The 15673-nt window shown below is 44.4% G+C and overlaps 1 protein-coding gene across 1 annotated transcript in view; it reads right to left on the bottom strand.

Annotated features, from left to right (window-relative positions):
- Nucleotides 1–286: 286 nt before the first annotated feature.
- LY86 (lymphocyte antigen 86) overlaps nt 287–15673 on the bottom strand; it is a 61951-nt gene continuing 46564 nt past the window's right edge. Inside the window, exons 4-5 of the mRNA XM_054592088.1 lie at nt 5229–5281; nt 287–681 (exon numbers count right to left, since the gene is read on the bottom strand). Of these exons, the coding sequence (XP_054448063.1) occupies nt 598–681; nt 5229–5281 (137 nt within the window). The 3' untranslated portion in view covers nt 287–597. The remainder of the gene's footprint in view (nt 682–5228; nt 5282–15673) is intronic.

The raw sequence follows: 15673 nt of genomic DNA, 5'->3' as shown, positions 1-15673 counted from the left end.
CCTGGTTCATACTGTTCAGCAGTTATCCATCAAGTAAGACTCCGATGTCACTCTTTGTGAGCTTTTATCGGCTCTCCCAGCCTTGTGGTCCGAGGGTGCAGGGTTTGCCCAGAAGGAGGATGGGCAAGCGTCCCCAGCACTCTGACTTTAGCAAGACCACCATCCTCCTGAATCTCTTAATGTTATGTATGCTGTGCCAGCCCCTGGCCGTGTCTGGAGGAAATGACATGATAACCTTGGAAGAAACACGAGGAAGGATTTTGGGCCAGCTTTCTTTATTCTGGGTAAATGAGGAAGTGCTCCTAAGGAGCTGAGAAGCAGGGCGTTTGGTGTGAGGTGACCACTTAGAGAAGAAGGATGGACCCTCAAGATTGCTCAGTGAATACTAGAAGCCTCCTTAGAAGCAGGTAATTTCAGGTGCTTCGCTACACATGCGGAGCCTGGGGCCCCCAGTGCTGGGGATGAAGTCAGCATTGGCACCTTCAGCAAGCTCCTTGTGGAGGCTCTTTTTGTAGTCGACTGGTTCTTCTTACACAGTAGGTTCAGGCTGAGGAGCTTGCAGTTCTCACAAGACAGATCGCTGTGCTTTTGAGCTGCTCAGGAACAAATGACGGTAGCATTGGCACAAGCCACCATGGGATGGTTTTTATTATACAGTTTCAGCAAAACCTGGTATTCTCCCTGAAAGGGACACAGGGAAAGTGTGAGGTGCGTGACCGATAGAACAATCAACTGTTCAGTAAATAGTTATCGAGCACCTCCTATGCGCAGGCACTGCTCTAGACACTGCGAATAAAGTAGAACCCGGCAAACCAAATATCACCCCATGAAGCTTATGGGTTCACTGGGAGAGGCAAACAATGCATGTGACAATTAGCTGTGTTTGTGGTATGTCACATGCTGATGTTATAGAGAGAACTCAAGCAGGGGAAGTGTGGATGGAAGTGCTTGGCAGGGCAGGGCAGGGCAGGGCAGGGCAGGGCAGGATGGGATGGGGTTAGAGCCAGCTTGTGATTTTAAGTAGGGAGATCAAGGCAGGCCTGGAGGAGAAGGTGCAGGAGCTCGCCATGCTGCCCTGAGGGCTGCTGCTCCTATGTTTCAGGAAGAGTGAAGAGGTCAGTGGGGTTCCAAGGAGAGGGAACCGGAGGAGCAGGGAAAGGAGATGAGGTCAGGGATGGCCTCACTGGCCATGAGGATGCTGGCTTTGACTCTGAAAGGGTCAGAGGGCGTTGGTCAGTGTGAACTGTATTCCCATGCAAGCTAGGGCCTGGGAGAGGACCAGTAAGTCTTGGCTGGAACACTAGTAATGCGGAGGCAAGCAAGACCTGATAACGACTTCGAGGACCCCTGGGGGCACATCAGACTTAGAGGTAAATGACACTCCTTGGAGCATGCTTTGTTTCTCCCTCAAGCTCTGTTACTCTTATACCAGATAACCAGCTCAAGGCTGGGAAAGAAATTTATAAAACTCTTGGGCTCTGACCAAAATCCCACCTGGCATCATAATGTTTGCTCAACTTGGACCCAAAGCAGTTTGGTGTGTTCCTGCCATTGTCATCTTTAAACAACATCTATTCCCTGTAAACTTAAGCTACTGATGTAATTAGATTACCTATACATTCCTACTACTTATCCCCCACCTCTAACTCTCTCAATAAAAGCCACTGAGCACAGGGGCTCAGGACATTCTCCTTTAGAGAATCGGCTTCCCCTTTCCTTAACAGGCAAACGGTGTCTGGAACGATTCATTCTTTCATCTGCGCTGAATCGGAGGACTCCACAGGATGGAGTCCCCCATAAGTCAGGACAGTGTTTTCCCCAGAGGAGGACCCCTGTGGCTGCCTTTAACAGAAGAGAGAGAGGGTGGCAGCAGGAAGAGCAGGTAGAGGGTGACTTCAGGGAGACAGATGTGAGATGGTGAACACTTGGAGCAGATGGTGGAGAGGGAGTGGGGATTGGATTCTGGGTAGATTTTGAAAGAGTTGATATGATTTGCTGAGGAAACCCACGTGGGTGAGCGAGAAAGAGAGGGGTTAAGGGTGACTCCAAGGATTCTGACCTGAGCAACTGCAAGAAGAGTGTCATTTGCTGAGACAGAGAAGACTTCTGGGGGAGCAAAATTCGACTACATGAAACCAACATGCTCTATCGCTGTCTTTTAGGGTTCCTTTCTGGCAACAACACTTCACAATGGAATTCTGTTGTCTGTGCTTAGTGGCTGCTGCACAGGCCTCTGTGGAGTTGCAGAAAGAACCCGGGGGTTGACCATTTCCATTTTGTTCCCAGCAGAATCCTGCCCAGCCCTTAGGCCCAAGTGGTAAGTGTCTGTAGACTCCGCAGTCTGGAGAAGGAAAGCCCAGGGTGGGTGACTGTAGCGCTAAGCAGGGAAAAGGGCCCAAGAGAAAATGATGCACAAGACTCCTGGAACACTTTTGATGTGCCTGTCGCCAGAGAAAGGAAAGGGATTTCATCTGTGTAAGCCAGAGGGAAGAAATAAATCAGACAACTGGGTAGAAGTTGCATGAAAGGTAGTTTTTGTTAGAAGAGAACAACTTCCTAGCAATTAGCAGAGGTCCCAGAGCAAGCCGGTTCCCACCACTGAAAACTATATTCAAGACACCCAGGTCCTGTTCAGGATGGTGCTTAGGGTGTGAGGATTGATTAGAGCCCCGCAGGTACCATTTTCCTTTAGGACCCTGTGATGTGCAGGCTCCCGTGGGTCTGATTGCTCAAATGCCAAGCAGCTGAGGTTTCAGAAGCCGTGTTAGTTAACCAAAGAGGTGTAAAAGTTAGAGGAAAAATGATAAGACCAGCTCAGACTTGCATCTGATTATGTTTAATTATCATCATCATTGTCTATTTTTCTTTTAACTGTTCCCATGCATTTAAGTACATACTCTATAAAATTATTGAAAACAAAATGAAGTTTTTGTTATTGTTTTATAAGCCTAAGCAAAGATATAGTATTTAAAAGAAGGGTTTCTAGATTATGTGTTACAAGATATACATACTCTGGTTTAACTGGCAAGAGTATTGAGGTGACTGAGCCCAATTCTAGGCAGGTGGAAGGACATACTAGAAGACAGAAGGGGCAGAGTAGGGACAAGGGACAGAGGGAGGCGCCCTTTCTGCTGCCAAAATGAGCACTGAGTTTGTGAGTTAGGAGTTTGTAGTTCTTGGCACTTAGACAGTTCAGGCTGTTCCTACAAGTTGTGCGTGTGCTTTGGAAGCTCAAGAATCTCAAATTCTAATTCAGAAAACTGCAGTCGTAGATAGACGCAGCGCTCTAGGCAGGGCTGAAATCTGGGTCAAGGGGCTGGTTCTGTTAAGAAGGAAAGAATATCAAGACACTGAAGATTGACTGCTGAGTGGAATAGTTTTCAGCCAAGCGGGTACAGAATAAGCACAGAGCGTCTCTGGGGGATTTGATGGGAGGAGGGGATCTTTTAAAACCAAAAGGTCTTGCACTGTCTCTGTCCCATATTAGGAAGCAAAGTCTTTGAGCTTTGCTGGCTGGCCTTCAGCCAGGGAAGCCTGAGCTGCCTGCATTGGTCCTCGGCCAATATGGGAGCCCATGTGGGGATTAAGGCCTCCAGCTGCCTCTGCTGCTATGTGACAAGTTGCACGTGTCCCACTCGGGTGTCAGCAGGCTGGGGCGGGATCAGGGCTGGGGAGGTTTCTGCTTCCTGGGCCCAGACCTCAAAATGAGGAGAGGCAGGAGGATCAGACAAAGAGAGTCTGTGGATGCTTAAGTACCCAGACCCGGATCCAGGAGACCTGATCACATCTTTGCCCTCATGTGGGACAGCAATCTCATGGAGCACTGTTGTTGGTTGAACACAGGTACTGTGCTCACCCAAGCGTCCTGGCAATAAAGCTTTTTATATCTCAGGTAAATTTTCTCTTAAAGGGATTTTATGCCTATAAGAACTTCTTCCCACGCCCGCCCCCACGCTCCCACCCCTATTTCATAGCAGTTGCTACAGGGAACTGGTTTTTTTTTTTTTAAAAAAATTCAATAATGCAAGATGAAAATCAATAGTTTGCACATTTTAAGTCATTCTCCAGAATGTGTGTGTGTGTGTGTGTGTGTGTGTGTGTGCAGAAGGTCAGAAAGAAAATGAGGACAGAGAAACAATCAAATAAAGATTTAAAGAAAAGTCTATCTGGAGAATTTGGGCCCCACCTTCTAGAAGTGATGAGAATTTATAAAACTTGTACTGAAATTTATAAAGCTTATACTGCTCTTGTGGAGGAAACTCTGGAAAAGAACCCCAGAGGGGGAAGGGAAGGTAGGACAATTCCCAGCTGCTAGTCCTGGTGGAAGTCCCAGACGGTCCAGAGACATGATGGCTTTGACCTTAGGAGCCCAGAGGCTGGGATAGAAAGGAAACACATGCAAAATGAAACTAAGTTAAACAAATTCTTTATGGAGGAGACCCTTTTCCAGAGTCATATATGGGTTTTGGAAAATAGAAAGGATGACATTAAAAAAATTAAAATTATTACATTTTGTGATTATTTCTGCATTTTTCCATGAGATTCTCTCAGGAATAGCATATTGAAAATGTACTGCTTATATCAGAGCTGCTTGAATCCATCCATCTAATAAAGTCACATTATTTTGAGAAAAATGAAACTAGAGCAAAATTCAGCTCTTGGCTGTGAGGTTCACCAGTGAATGCTCAGGACGTGGACATTTTATTTACTCAGTGGCAGCCCATAAATAACAGTGCAAGGATGGTAACTGGGGGACGTTTAAGCTCTCATGGTTGTGTGTTTCCTCCTTTCTCCCTCCCGAATGGCCAGCCTCGCTGAGCGCTGACAGCAGCAAGCCTGTGCCGGCCTCCCACATGCGCGGCAGCTCCAGCCACATGGAGTCCCCGCAGACACAGTGATCCTGCAGGGACAGGATGCCTGCATCCCTCTAGGTGAGGGTGTCTACCCAGAGGATCCCCCCAGGGTCCAACATGACATAAAATGTTAAATACCAAAATGACAAGACAAATGCATCAACCATTTGAAAGTGCCCGCTGTGCGGTATCAGGTTTAAGGAGGAGCGGGTTTTCTTGCTGATGGCCTACGAAGGTTTAACTGTTTAGTTCCCTGTTCCTCCTCCTTCTCCCCCTTCTTCTCCTTCTCCCCCATCACCTTCACCTTCTTCTGCTTCAAGAAACTGCTCAACATAATACTTAAGTAACAAAAAAAATAGAAAACCAAAACCTTACCTTGGGAATATCAAATCCAGGATTATTGACAGGGCCAGCATAATAAATCTGTTCTGAAAAATATACAAAACACACATAGTGTTATTCAACCATTTAAAACAAAAATGGTGTCTTATATTTTCTGTGTTCACTGTACGCTGGGGATCCAGTGATGAAGAAAAAGCTCTCTCTCCAAACATTGTTGATATTCTAATGAGGAGACTGACAGTATGTAAAAAGATAAACAAAACAGTAGCTAGATGTAAAAAGTGCTAGAAGGAGACGCGCAGGTTATAAGAGTGTGTCAGACGGTGCGATGGTTAAGAGGCCAGGCTGGAGCTGCGCTGCGCAGGGTTGAACCCTGAGCCCCTCCCTGATAGTTGTTTAACCTTGGACAGCTCTTGTCTTCTTGGGCCCAGTTTTCTTGTTTTCAAGATGGGTATAATAATGATAATAACACTGCCCACTTAATCCATCTGTGAAAAACAAAAGAATTGATCAAGGTAAAGCACTAATAACAATGTCTGGGAAGCACTCAATACATGGTGAAACTATAAACTGGGGAGATGCCATGTTTGATAGGATGGCTGGTCAGGGAAGGTATCTCTAAGGAGATGACCTTGGAGCTAAACCTGAGGAAAACGAATGAGGTAATTGTTTAAAGAGCTGGGAAAAGGGAACTTCAGGGTACTAGAATAAAGATGAAGGCCCTAATATGGAAAGGAGTTTGGGAAGAAGGAAGGACTGAAGGGAGATGAGTAAGCTGAAGCACAGAGAACAGAGGAGCCTGTGTAGAGAAGGGACTGTGAAAGTTGAGAGCAGACAGATATTTCAGGACCTTGAGGACACAGTAAGGAGAAAGGCGGTAAGAGGCCAAATGACAAATGTGTGGCGAGGCCTATGGTGGAGGCGGGTGAGGTAAGTGATGGGCTGGTGAAGTGTGCTGGTGCTGATGGAGAAAAATTAATAGAATCATGACTATACCAAGAGATAGGACTTCTTGATGAATTGCATATGAAGAGTGAGGGCAAGGGAGAGTTTTGGCTTGAGCATCTGGGTAGATAGGTGTGTCCTTTACTGATATTGGAGCCTGGGGAGGAAGAAAGTATGTGTGTAGGGGAGGGGCAGTGATAAAAGAGCTCTGTCTCTAGGTTCTTGGGAGCAGTTGGATACACAAGTCTGGAATTTTAGGAAAGAGGTAAGAAAGAGAGCTATGAATATTGGAGTCATTAACATGTATATGATGATAATGCCATGGGACAGTATGAGACCCCCAACCAGGAAAATAAAATTAATAGGTAGAGAATGGAAAAGGGCCAGAACCACTCCTTTCAGGAGTGGAGTAGAGGAGGAGAAGCCAGCTGAGGCAACCAAGCAGGAGTGAGTGTGGAGAAGAGGGCAACCAGAAGTGGGATCAAAGACGTCAGGAGATGAATGTTCTTCGAAAAAGGAGGGCATGATCAACTTTGCTGAGTGATGCTAAGAGTTTGTTTAAGATGAGGACAAAAAAATGCGCAGTAGAGTTGGCAACATGGGTGTCATATAGTGACCATGACAAGATCATTGGAGAAGATAAGGACAAATGCCCATATGGGGTAGGTTGAAGGCTGCTTTGGAGGTAAGGAGGTAAGAAAGTTTTTCTATAGAGGGAAAGAGGGAAAAAAAAAAGAATGAAAACTAGAGGAGGGTGTGGGGCTGAGTGGTTTGTTTCTTTAAGATGAGAGATACTGCACCATGTTTGTCATTTGAAGGGAATGATCTTGTAAAAAGAGAGTAAAGATGCAGAAGAGAGGGAATAACTGAAGGAATGAAATGTTTAAGAAGATGGGAGGGGATGGGAGGGCAGGGATTTGCCTTTGAGAGGAGCACAAAGATTGCTCCCATAGTCATGGGAGAGAAAAATAAAGCAGAACAGGTCCAGAGGTAGATAGAGTTTTAGATTGGCCAGTGAAAAAATGACAGGACACTGATCTGTTTAGTTCTGTGTTCTTAGTGAAGAAACTTCACTGAGAAAATTTCAATGAAGAAATTTTCACAGACTCCGGGGCCAGACTGTCTCAGTGAAGGTCATGGGCAAAGACATAGGGGGAACTGAGGGTGAGGACTCTGGTCCTTTGAGGGGTGAGAAAATGGCATACAATAGTTATGAACAGTGGGGAAGAAATTTACTTGAAAAACATAGTAGGATTGCTAGGCAGTATTGAATACTTCTTTGAGGTTTGTGGGCATAAATTTAAAGACACTCTGATGATCTCAGATCTGTGTTTTCTCAGTGATATTTAGTAGTTTTGATGCATGATTAGAGATGGTAGATAGCTGGGTAAGAGTTTTGCTGGACAAAAATGATAAGGAGAGAAAGGCAAGGCTGCTAGGAACATATGCAAAGGAAAGCTTATAAAAGCAGGTCATGGAATCTAAGGACAGTAGGGAAGAAAATGAAGGCAGAATGAGTTGATTAATAGCAAAAACAGTGGTGGAGTTGGTTGAATGGAGTTTCCAGTATTGCAGTTAAGGTCCTGGAATAGGCAGCTGGAGAATATGGTGAAGCATGAGGGCAGAAGGCTTGACAATGAGATTTCAGAAGCGGTGCCTTTACTGGTGATGATAAGATGCAGAGTCGACATGGGAGACAGGGGTAGAGGTGGAATGATGGAAGTGGTTGTTGAAAGTAAGAAAGTTAAGACACTGAGGCATCATGGTCCTTGGCGAGCCACCCATGTCACTACTGACATCAGCAGAAAGGATGGAACCATGTCCAGCTCCTCAGATGGTGATGCCTCCTCTGTGATTCCCCAGTGCCGTGCACATAGTGTATTATAGGCAGAGGCTAAGGGCACAGGGGGCCAGACTGTCAGGATGGGCTTGAATCTTGGCTCTCCTTCCTACTAACGGAGCAAGTCATTCAACCTTTCTATCATAAAATATGTTTTTCCTATCATAAAATATGGGTGATAATAACATCTACTACACAGGGTTCTTGTGAACATCAGTGAGTGAGTTAATACATGTAAAACTTTTGTAATAGCACGGGGCACTTGGTAAGCACCGAGTAAGCGTTTGCTGTTAATATATTCATCCATCAATCCACACTACTGGGGTTCCATCTAATATGTACCAGGAACTCCTCTAGGTGCTGGATACAATAATAGTAAATGAGAATATTATGTGAGACTTTTGAACCATTGACCACTCAGAATTGTAATCATTTGTTACAGGGTTGTTTCCTTCACTAGACTGGGCTTCCGTGCCTTCTTGTTTGCATAGTTCCCAGTATATTGCACAGAGTCTAACACATAGCAGGGTGCAATGTATGGTTATTGAATGGGGTTATTGAATGAGGAGATCCAGGGTCAGGACATGGGTTTGCCAGCCAACTTCATTCTCGCTCCTCCTATTGCTGTCTTCTGCCAGCGGGAAGGGCCCGGGCCTGGAATGTGCTGACACCAGAGACTGTACTAAGGAATGAGCCAGTCTGTAATGAGGGTGGAGGGATGGTGGAGGAGGATGGAGCTGAATAAATGATTATTGGTGGCAGCTACTGAGCTCTTTTAATGACAGAGTGACTTCCTGCTTCACACAGCACCTGTTCAGTAAATATTTGGAGACAGACCAAACTCTCCACATTAAAAGGGGCTTTGGGCCAGGGGCAGCATGGTTGGTGCATGTGAAGTTGTCTACATAGAACAATACTAGGAGTTTGAGGATAATCTGTCTTTAAAAAGGCCTCCCCAGGTTAATCTGAGATGGAGCTTCTACAAGTAGACCATTCTCAGCATAGACTTTGGCTTCTGCTAAATGCCCGTGTATGTCCTCAACGAATCTATCCTTGCTTCCATGGTCAGTTCTGGGTACCTTGCAAGGACAACATGCAAACATGGTGTGTGCCAGATGGCTGGTGTTCCTATTTCATTGCATTGTGTATATCGGTCCATTCATTTTTAAAAGGAAATACATATTTGGTGGTGGATATAATGAGCTTTATTGACAACTCCTGCTCTGTATGATGTGGTGTTAGGAATAGAAATGTTAGCATTCTGGATTCCATCTTTAGGAACCTTCCAGTACACCTGGACAAGATGCAATAACTAAGCGATACAGAAAGTTACTTGTGTGAGGAGTGAGTGGTGTGTGTGGGCAGTGTATCTAACAAGTGTAAAGCATTCAGAGGGTCTGCCTGGGATTCATTTGTACTGCTGGTGTGTTGTACAACCTGAGGGCATGCAATTCACATTGTAGTCTATATGAGTGGTGTCCCCTGGAGTTGAGCAACACAGTGCCCCAGCTCCCAGTACATGATTTCATTTTAGGAAATTATCTCTTTCCCAATGGTTACACTCTGACCCAAACCAGGACAGTCTGAGCAGAGGGACAGAGACACAGAACCAATCTATTCTGGCAAGAGATGGTTTATTTCATTTCAACTCACCAGTCTCTAGAGTTGCCCATTTTTCTCCTGGCATAGCAGCCTTCCCACTGATTTTGTGACTCCTTTCGAGAAAATGCCTTTGCCCTTGTTGAGTGGAATAGATTTCTAACTCTTGAAACTCAGGGACTTTGACTGCTGTCAGCATGAACAGCATGGCTCAGGAGCAGAGTCCAAGGCTGGGAACTGGGTGTTCCCATCTGTGTCTGGCCTGACTGGGTTCTCTGGGACATGTGTTTTACCCCCTTTATGTTTCTACTTATTGTTCGAAGGTTGCATGGTGCAAATGACTTTTTCTAGGAAGCGCACAGACTTGGGATCAGGACCCACCTAGCTAGCTACTCACTAGCTAGGTGTTGGTGGGCAATGTGCTTAGCCATCCCGTGACTCAGCTTCCTGACTTGGCAAAGTAGAAATGGAAATGCCTGTCCTGCCGGGCATTAAGAGGACTTAAGAACTTGTCCTCTTAACTCACTGAGTGAACTCACTGAACACAGTGGGGTCCCCAGTAAGGGTAGAAACAGAAGTCATTAATTGTATTATTGTTCACTGGAAATTACATAGAGAAAACTCACTTGGCAGATGCTGAAGAACAGCCTGAGTCTAGCTTTGGGAACCTTTATGCCAAGCCAATGTGTACAACTGCTAAGATATGTTGCTGCCTTTTTTTTTTTTAAATTTTTGCTTAAGAAAAATGGATGAGTATGAGTCTTTGAAGAATACCACTGAAATGATATTGAACATTTTATTATGCTCATTTAATGTTCAAAGATGCGCTAATTTGTGCTCTTCCTTCTTAAGGGGCCCTTTACTGGGGTGAGAGGGTGTCATTAGATCAAACACTTCACATTTTCAACAGGAGCTATTCTGGGGGCCCATGAAGTTCCTGAGAATTGCTGTAAGCAATGCATGAAACTTTTTTTTTAAACCTGATGAAACAACACCTAAAATTAAATTCCTGCTCCTTCCTTTTTCAGATCCTCTCTGATTCTGAGATTTTCTTTAATTAACATTCTCACACTCCAGTACTATAAAAAGAGCGCCAGCATATCTGTACCCACTTCTTCCTTTCTTTCATTTAAAACTTTTATCAGTTTTTAATGTGCAGTGGATTAAAGAAACTCACCTTCTTGGTTCTAAACACATGAAGTCATTTCTGTGAACCAATTTTTTTTTGACCCAGATCTTTGTGTCGTTGGCACATAGTGTCTTTTAGAAAGGAAATTAAGTTAAAAATTGTGGAAATACAAGGTCCCAAGGGTTTTGGATTACACTGATGAGACTCAGGGCTGCGGCTCCTGCCCTCTGTTCTCGGTAGCCGGCACCAGAAGCTGGCCTGATCGAGCACACGGGTCCTGTGAGGCGTCCTTCCCATCGCTCCCTAGCCCTAGCGAGTGTGTTATTGAAATTTCCTCCGTTTTTCTTAATTTACTACATAACTGTCCAATTTTTAAACATTATGAGAGTTCTTTGACAGGATAACATAGAGTTTCAATTTATCATAAATAGGTTGATTAGTATATTCAGAACAATTTTTAAAAAAATGATTATCATTTATTTATTTACTCAGTATTTGACCCCTTTCCTAGCTGCCCTGTCTGGTCCAGTGAGGGGCTGGGGACATTTTTGATCTAGAAGAACAAAACGCTCACTCTGTCCTCCAGGGAGTGGGGCTACCTCAGGACCTGGGAAGACCCCATTACAATGGCTCCTATGGGCAGTGGTCCCACAATGAGGAGGGAGGTGGGGAGAATGTTCCAGGCAGACCATGAATGTTGTCTCTGGAGTGAGAGGGAGCAAGTGTATTACTTCATTTGAGTGAGCTCTAAACATAGTCTTCCTTCCTCTCCCTGCCTGATGGTATTTCCTTAGAGACTCAAATGTGGCAGGTGGCGAAGTTCCAGCACCCAGCTCCTTGTCTCCTCCTCTCCAATGTGAGCTCTGCTTTCTTCATTCTGACCCTGAAGGGTGTTGTATTCCTCATCCCTCAGAGCACAGAGCCAGTTGTTGGTTAGGGCATCATTTAAATTAATAATGAAATTGCCTACGGCTGAGGACTTGGAAGATAGTCCATTGCCTCCAGGGTGAATGTGCCTATAGACAGAATTCCCGTGGGGCCCGAAAACCTCGAGGTTTCAAGATTTCAGTGGATTCCAGGCAGTGTGAGTAAGGTAGCTCTAGGCTAAGTCCAGGCCTTGTTTTATTTTTTATTATTATTATTTTTTTAGTGTGTCCTCATTTGTCAGTTTCTTCATTGCCTGGGCCATTTTACCTGTTATTATCTAAAGCATCTCTTTTTTGTCTCTCCTGAATGGAGGCCACCGGAGGACTTAGTGTCATAGGTGTGCTTGTACCATCTTAGAAGTGATCCTGCAGCCACACTGCATACAGTCACACACCCTGGGCCTGGCTGAACCGGTGAATGGGGAAAGAAATCCAGCTCCTGCCCAACTGGGCCAAGTGGGGCCCCCGGGGGCTAGGCCGGTCCCACCTGCCGAGAGCTCTGATACCTGGGCACATCCCCTTGCCCACTGTGAAGTCACAGCTGCCGTGGTGAGCATCATCCCGGGTCAAGTGCCTGTCCCCTCCACACTTGCCTGTTACAAAGCCCCCATGGGGGGCAACCAAGTAGTATAGCTACTTGATCCTGTGGGGAAGCCCTCAACCTAGAAGACTTGGAATCAAATGCCACAGACTGCCACCTCTCAGAGGGACAACTCTGAGACACACACTTCAGATCTCCAAAAGTCTCAGTGGGGCAGAGCCCAAGTTCCCCACACTGGTCACCAGCTCTTCGATACCTCATTTCCCGGCTTTTCCTCTTGCCCTGAGTCCCTCTTGTTCACCTCTCACTCCTGCTTCCTGGCATCACATCTCATAGTAACTATTCAGCCCCAGATCTTTGTCTCCGACTTGGTTGGGGAGACCCTAAACTGAGAATGCTTCCTGGTAGAAGGTGCACCTTTTCTTGATTTGAATGAAGGTCCATATAAACTAGTGGTGGTCCTAGAAAGCAGCTGATGTATTTGGACCTGTTTCTGATGATGGAGCCACCCAACCAAGAAGGTAAATCTGAACACCCTGTAATCTGTTCTCTGAATTTTGCTCCAAAGAGCAGGAAGGAGAATGAATGCCCTGCATTGTCCCTGTGGGACAAGGAGGTGAAGACTACAGCGGTGCCCAGAAGGGGATGAATAGGAGTGGGTGGGTGGCAGTGAGGGAGGCAGTGAGTTTGAGAGGAGAGAGAGAGGGAGCAAAGAGGGGAGAGGTACACAGCTAGCCCCAAGGTCTGCTTTCTTCATTCCGCTGGGTGGAGTTTTACTGTCACTGAATAGTGAACCTGCCATAAATAGAGTATATGCTGATAAACGGTATTTGCAAACTTTGGGATTCCTTGCCTTGTCAGGTGATCCTTTTATTGGTAGGATTATTTCTGTTGCTAAGAGGATCTCAGTAGTTAGAACACGCTCAATTTTATTGCCAGTATTATTTCCATCTTATCTGGCCCCTTTCGCCATACATAGGGTCAGTGTGTTCTGGGAATCGTTGCTTTGGTCCTTTTCAGAATCACAACTGTACTTGGCAGCTCATGAGTATCTAATTAGAGTTCGGTTTACTACATGAATTATCTTAGCTTTGCCTTATGCTAACTTGTCCATTCAAGCAGGCTGGTGAGATCTTTTTATGCTCTTTCACTACTAGAGAAACTTCTGTAATTTAAAACATTCACTGTGTGCTTGTAATGGATCTTCCATAACTATCAAATGAGAATCCTTCCAGGCTTATTCACTCATGGTCCTGCTACTTCCACCTCTCCAGCATGATCTAGGGTTTGAACAAAAGGGAAGGTACTTGTACCTACAGCTAGGCTAGAGAGTAAAATTTCTGCATAAACATTCACATACAAGTTCAGGAGAGACTGTTAAAAAACATTTAGAGCAATACAGAAACTACTATGTGAGTACTGTCTAATGGAGCATTTTGCAAACATGGGCTCTTCTATACTTGCATTGTCAAATGTGGTGACCACTAGTCACATGTGGCTATTAAGAACTTTAAATGTAGCTAATGGGAGTGATAAACTGAATTTTAAATTTAATTTAAATGTAAATGAATAGCCACATTTGACTCGTGGCTACCATTGTGGACAGTGAAGTGTTAGGTTTCACTAATAGAAATATAATATGAGACACTTAATGTAATTTAAATTTTTCTAGGAGTGACACTTGAAAAATAGAAAAAAGAAACAAGTAAAATTCATTTAATAATGTATTTTTAACCCAAATATTATGGATATTATAATTTTAATAATGTAATCAATATAAAAGGTATTAGATATTTGAAAATATTGTTATACTTTTTTTGCACAGTCTTCAAAATCCACTGTGTATTCTACACTTAGAGTGCATCTCCCTTTGGACTGACCACACTCTTGGTGCTCAATAGCCATGAGTGGCCAGCGGCTACTGTATTGGAGAGTGCCTATTATTGAGTTATTGAAGAACTGAGGCTCAAAAAGTGAAATGATTTGTTTCCAACTTTTTTTCTCCTTCTGCCTTTACTGCCCAGGTTCCCTCCAAGAGATCCATAACTCTGGCAATAAGAAGGGAAAGAGAATTCCAGGTTTTGTTTTATTTTTTTTCTACCAACCTATTTCTGGATTTCTGTGTATAAACACTTACCACAACTCTCAAAATACAACTTGTGAATTGGTGGGTTGAGTGGATTCCCAGAAATGGAAATGAAGACGATGGCAATGGGAGGAAAGAGAGGAAATTGAACTGATCTCCAGAAACCTGGGGCAGTCACAGGAAAGAGCAATGTGATTGGAAACACTGAATTCATTGTGACAGAGAGTAGCCTTTTCAGACTAGGGGTCTCTGGGGCCCATACACATCAGAGCTCTTGGGATGTTTGCTAAAATGCAAATACCAGTGACCCTTAGGCTCAGAGTGTTGGTGTGATATGGAGGAGCTGGGAGTCGACCTCCTTAATTTGCTACCTAATGATCATTACACGTGAGTCATTGAGCCAGACTTATGAAATTCCATAGGAGGCCAAGAATTTGTGTTAAAAATTAAAAATGCTTCTGGTCCTAGGTCATAATTAGTCTCAATATGCTGAACTCAATTAAAATAGAGTCTTCATTGATGTCACAGGCCAGTTTCACTGTACCATTGGCTCTTACTGATAGGTTTTCATTTGAGGAAGGAGGGAAAGCTCCCAGGACAATACAGGATTCCTTAATAGGCAATGTGTTTCCTTTTATGTTGTTATTTTTATTTATTTATTTGTTTGTTTGTTTATTTAGCAAGAAGGTCCTCTTTTGCTTGGTCATTACTGGTGCCCTCTCTACAGTGACCATTGCTTCTAGTTCTCTTTTTTTGCAGTGGAAGAGTGGGTGTTTTCTGCTAATTCAATACTAAACCACTGTTTTTGTTGATTCTCCATGAATTTTTAGTAGTGGGAGTTGCTGGCAGCTGCCCAGCAGGCACAGGCAGGAATCCACCGCTGCTTGAAATAGTTTGAAGCATGCAGACAAAGAATAAAACATGAAGAGGAGAAAGGCTGCAGGCTGCGGAGCTGGTGCTTCCACTTTCCAAGTCCACAAGAAGTTGCAAATGGGGCTCTGCCCAGAGCTGCTAGTGGGCTGTGCAGACCCTGTTTCATCAGCCATCAGGGAATATGCAGCTTGGAAGAAAGTCAAGTTTCTGCTACTTCTGAGGAAAAAGGCCTCAAAAGCTCTATTGCCTCTTCAGGCCTTGTTAAAATGCAGACTTCCACTCTGAGATGGATGACTGCAGGGACTCAGTGCCCTTGCTTGAGAAATCCGTAATCGGCTGCATGAAGTAGCGACCATTTATCACGTATTCACTACTTACTGTGTGCCAAACTCTGTTCTAATGGCTTTACATATATTATCCCATTTTATCTTTATAACAATCCTCCAAGGTTATTTGTATTTTCCTTTTCATACAGATGAAGAAACTAAGGCTCAGAAAGATGGAGTAACTTGCCTGAGGTCACATAATAGTAAGTGGGA

This window comes from Pteronotus mesoamericanus, unplaced genomic scaffold (assembly GCF_021234165.1).
Source record: "Pteronotus mesoamericanus isolate MK-2021 breed Mesoamerican mustached bat unplaced genomic scaffold, CSHL_Meso_final scaffold_31, whole genome shotgun sequence".
NCBI classification, from domain to species: domain Eukaryota; kingdom Metazoa; phylum Chordata; class Mammalia; order Chiroptera; family Mormoopidae; genus Pteronotus; species Pteronotus mesoamericanus.
The sequence above is the reverse complement of the archived record's forward strand: the minus strand, read 5'-3'. Positions and strand labels throughout refer to the sequence as shown.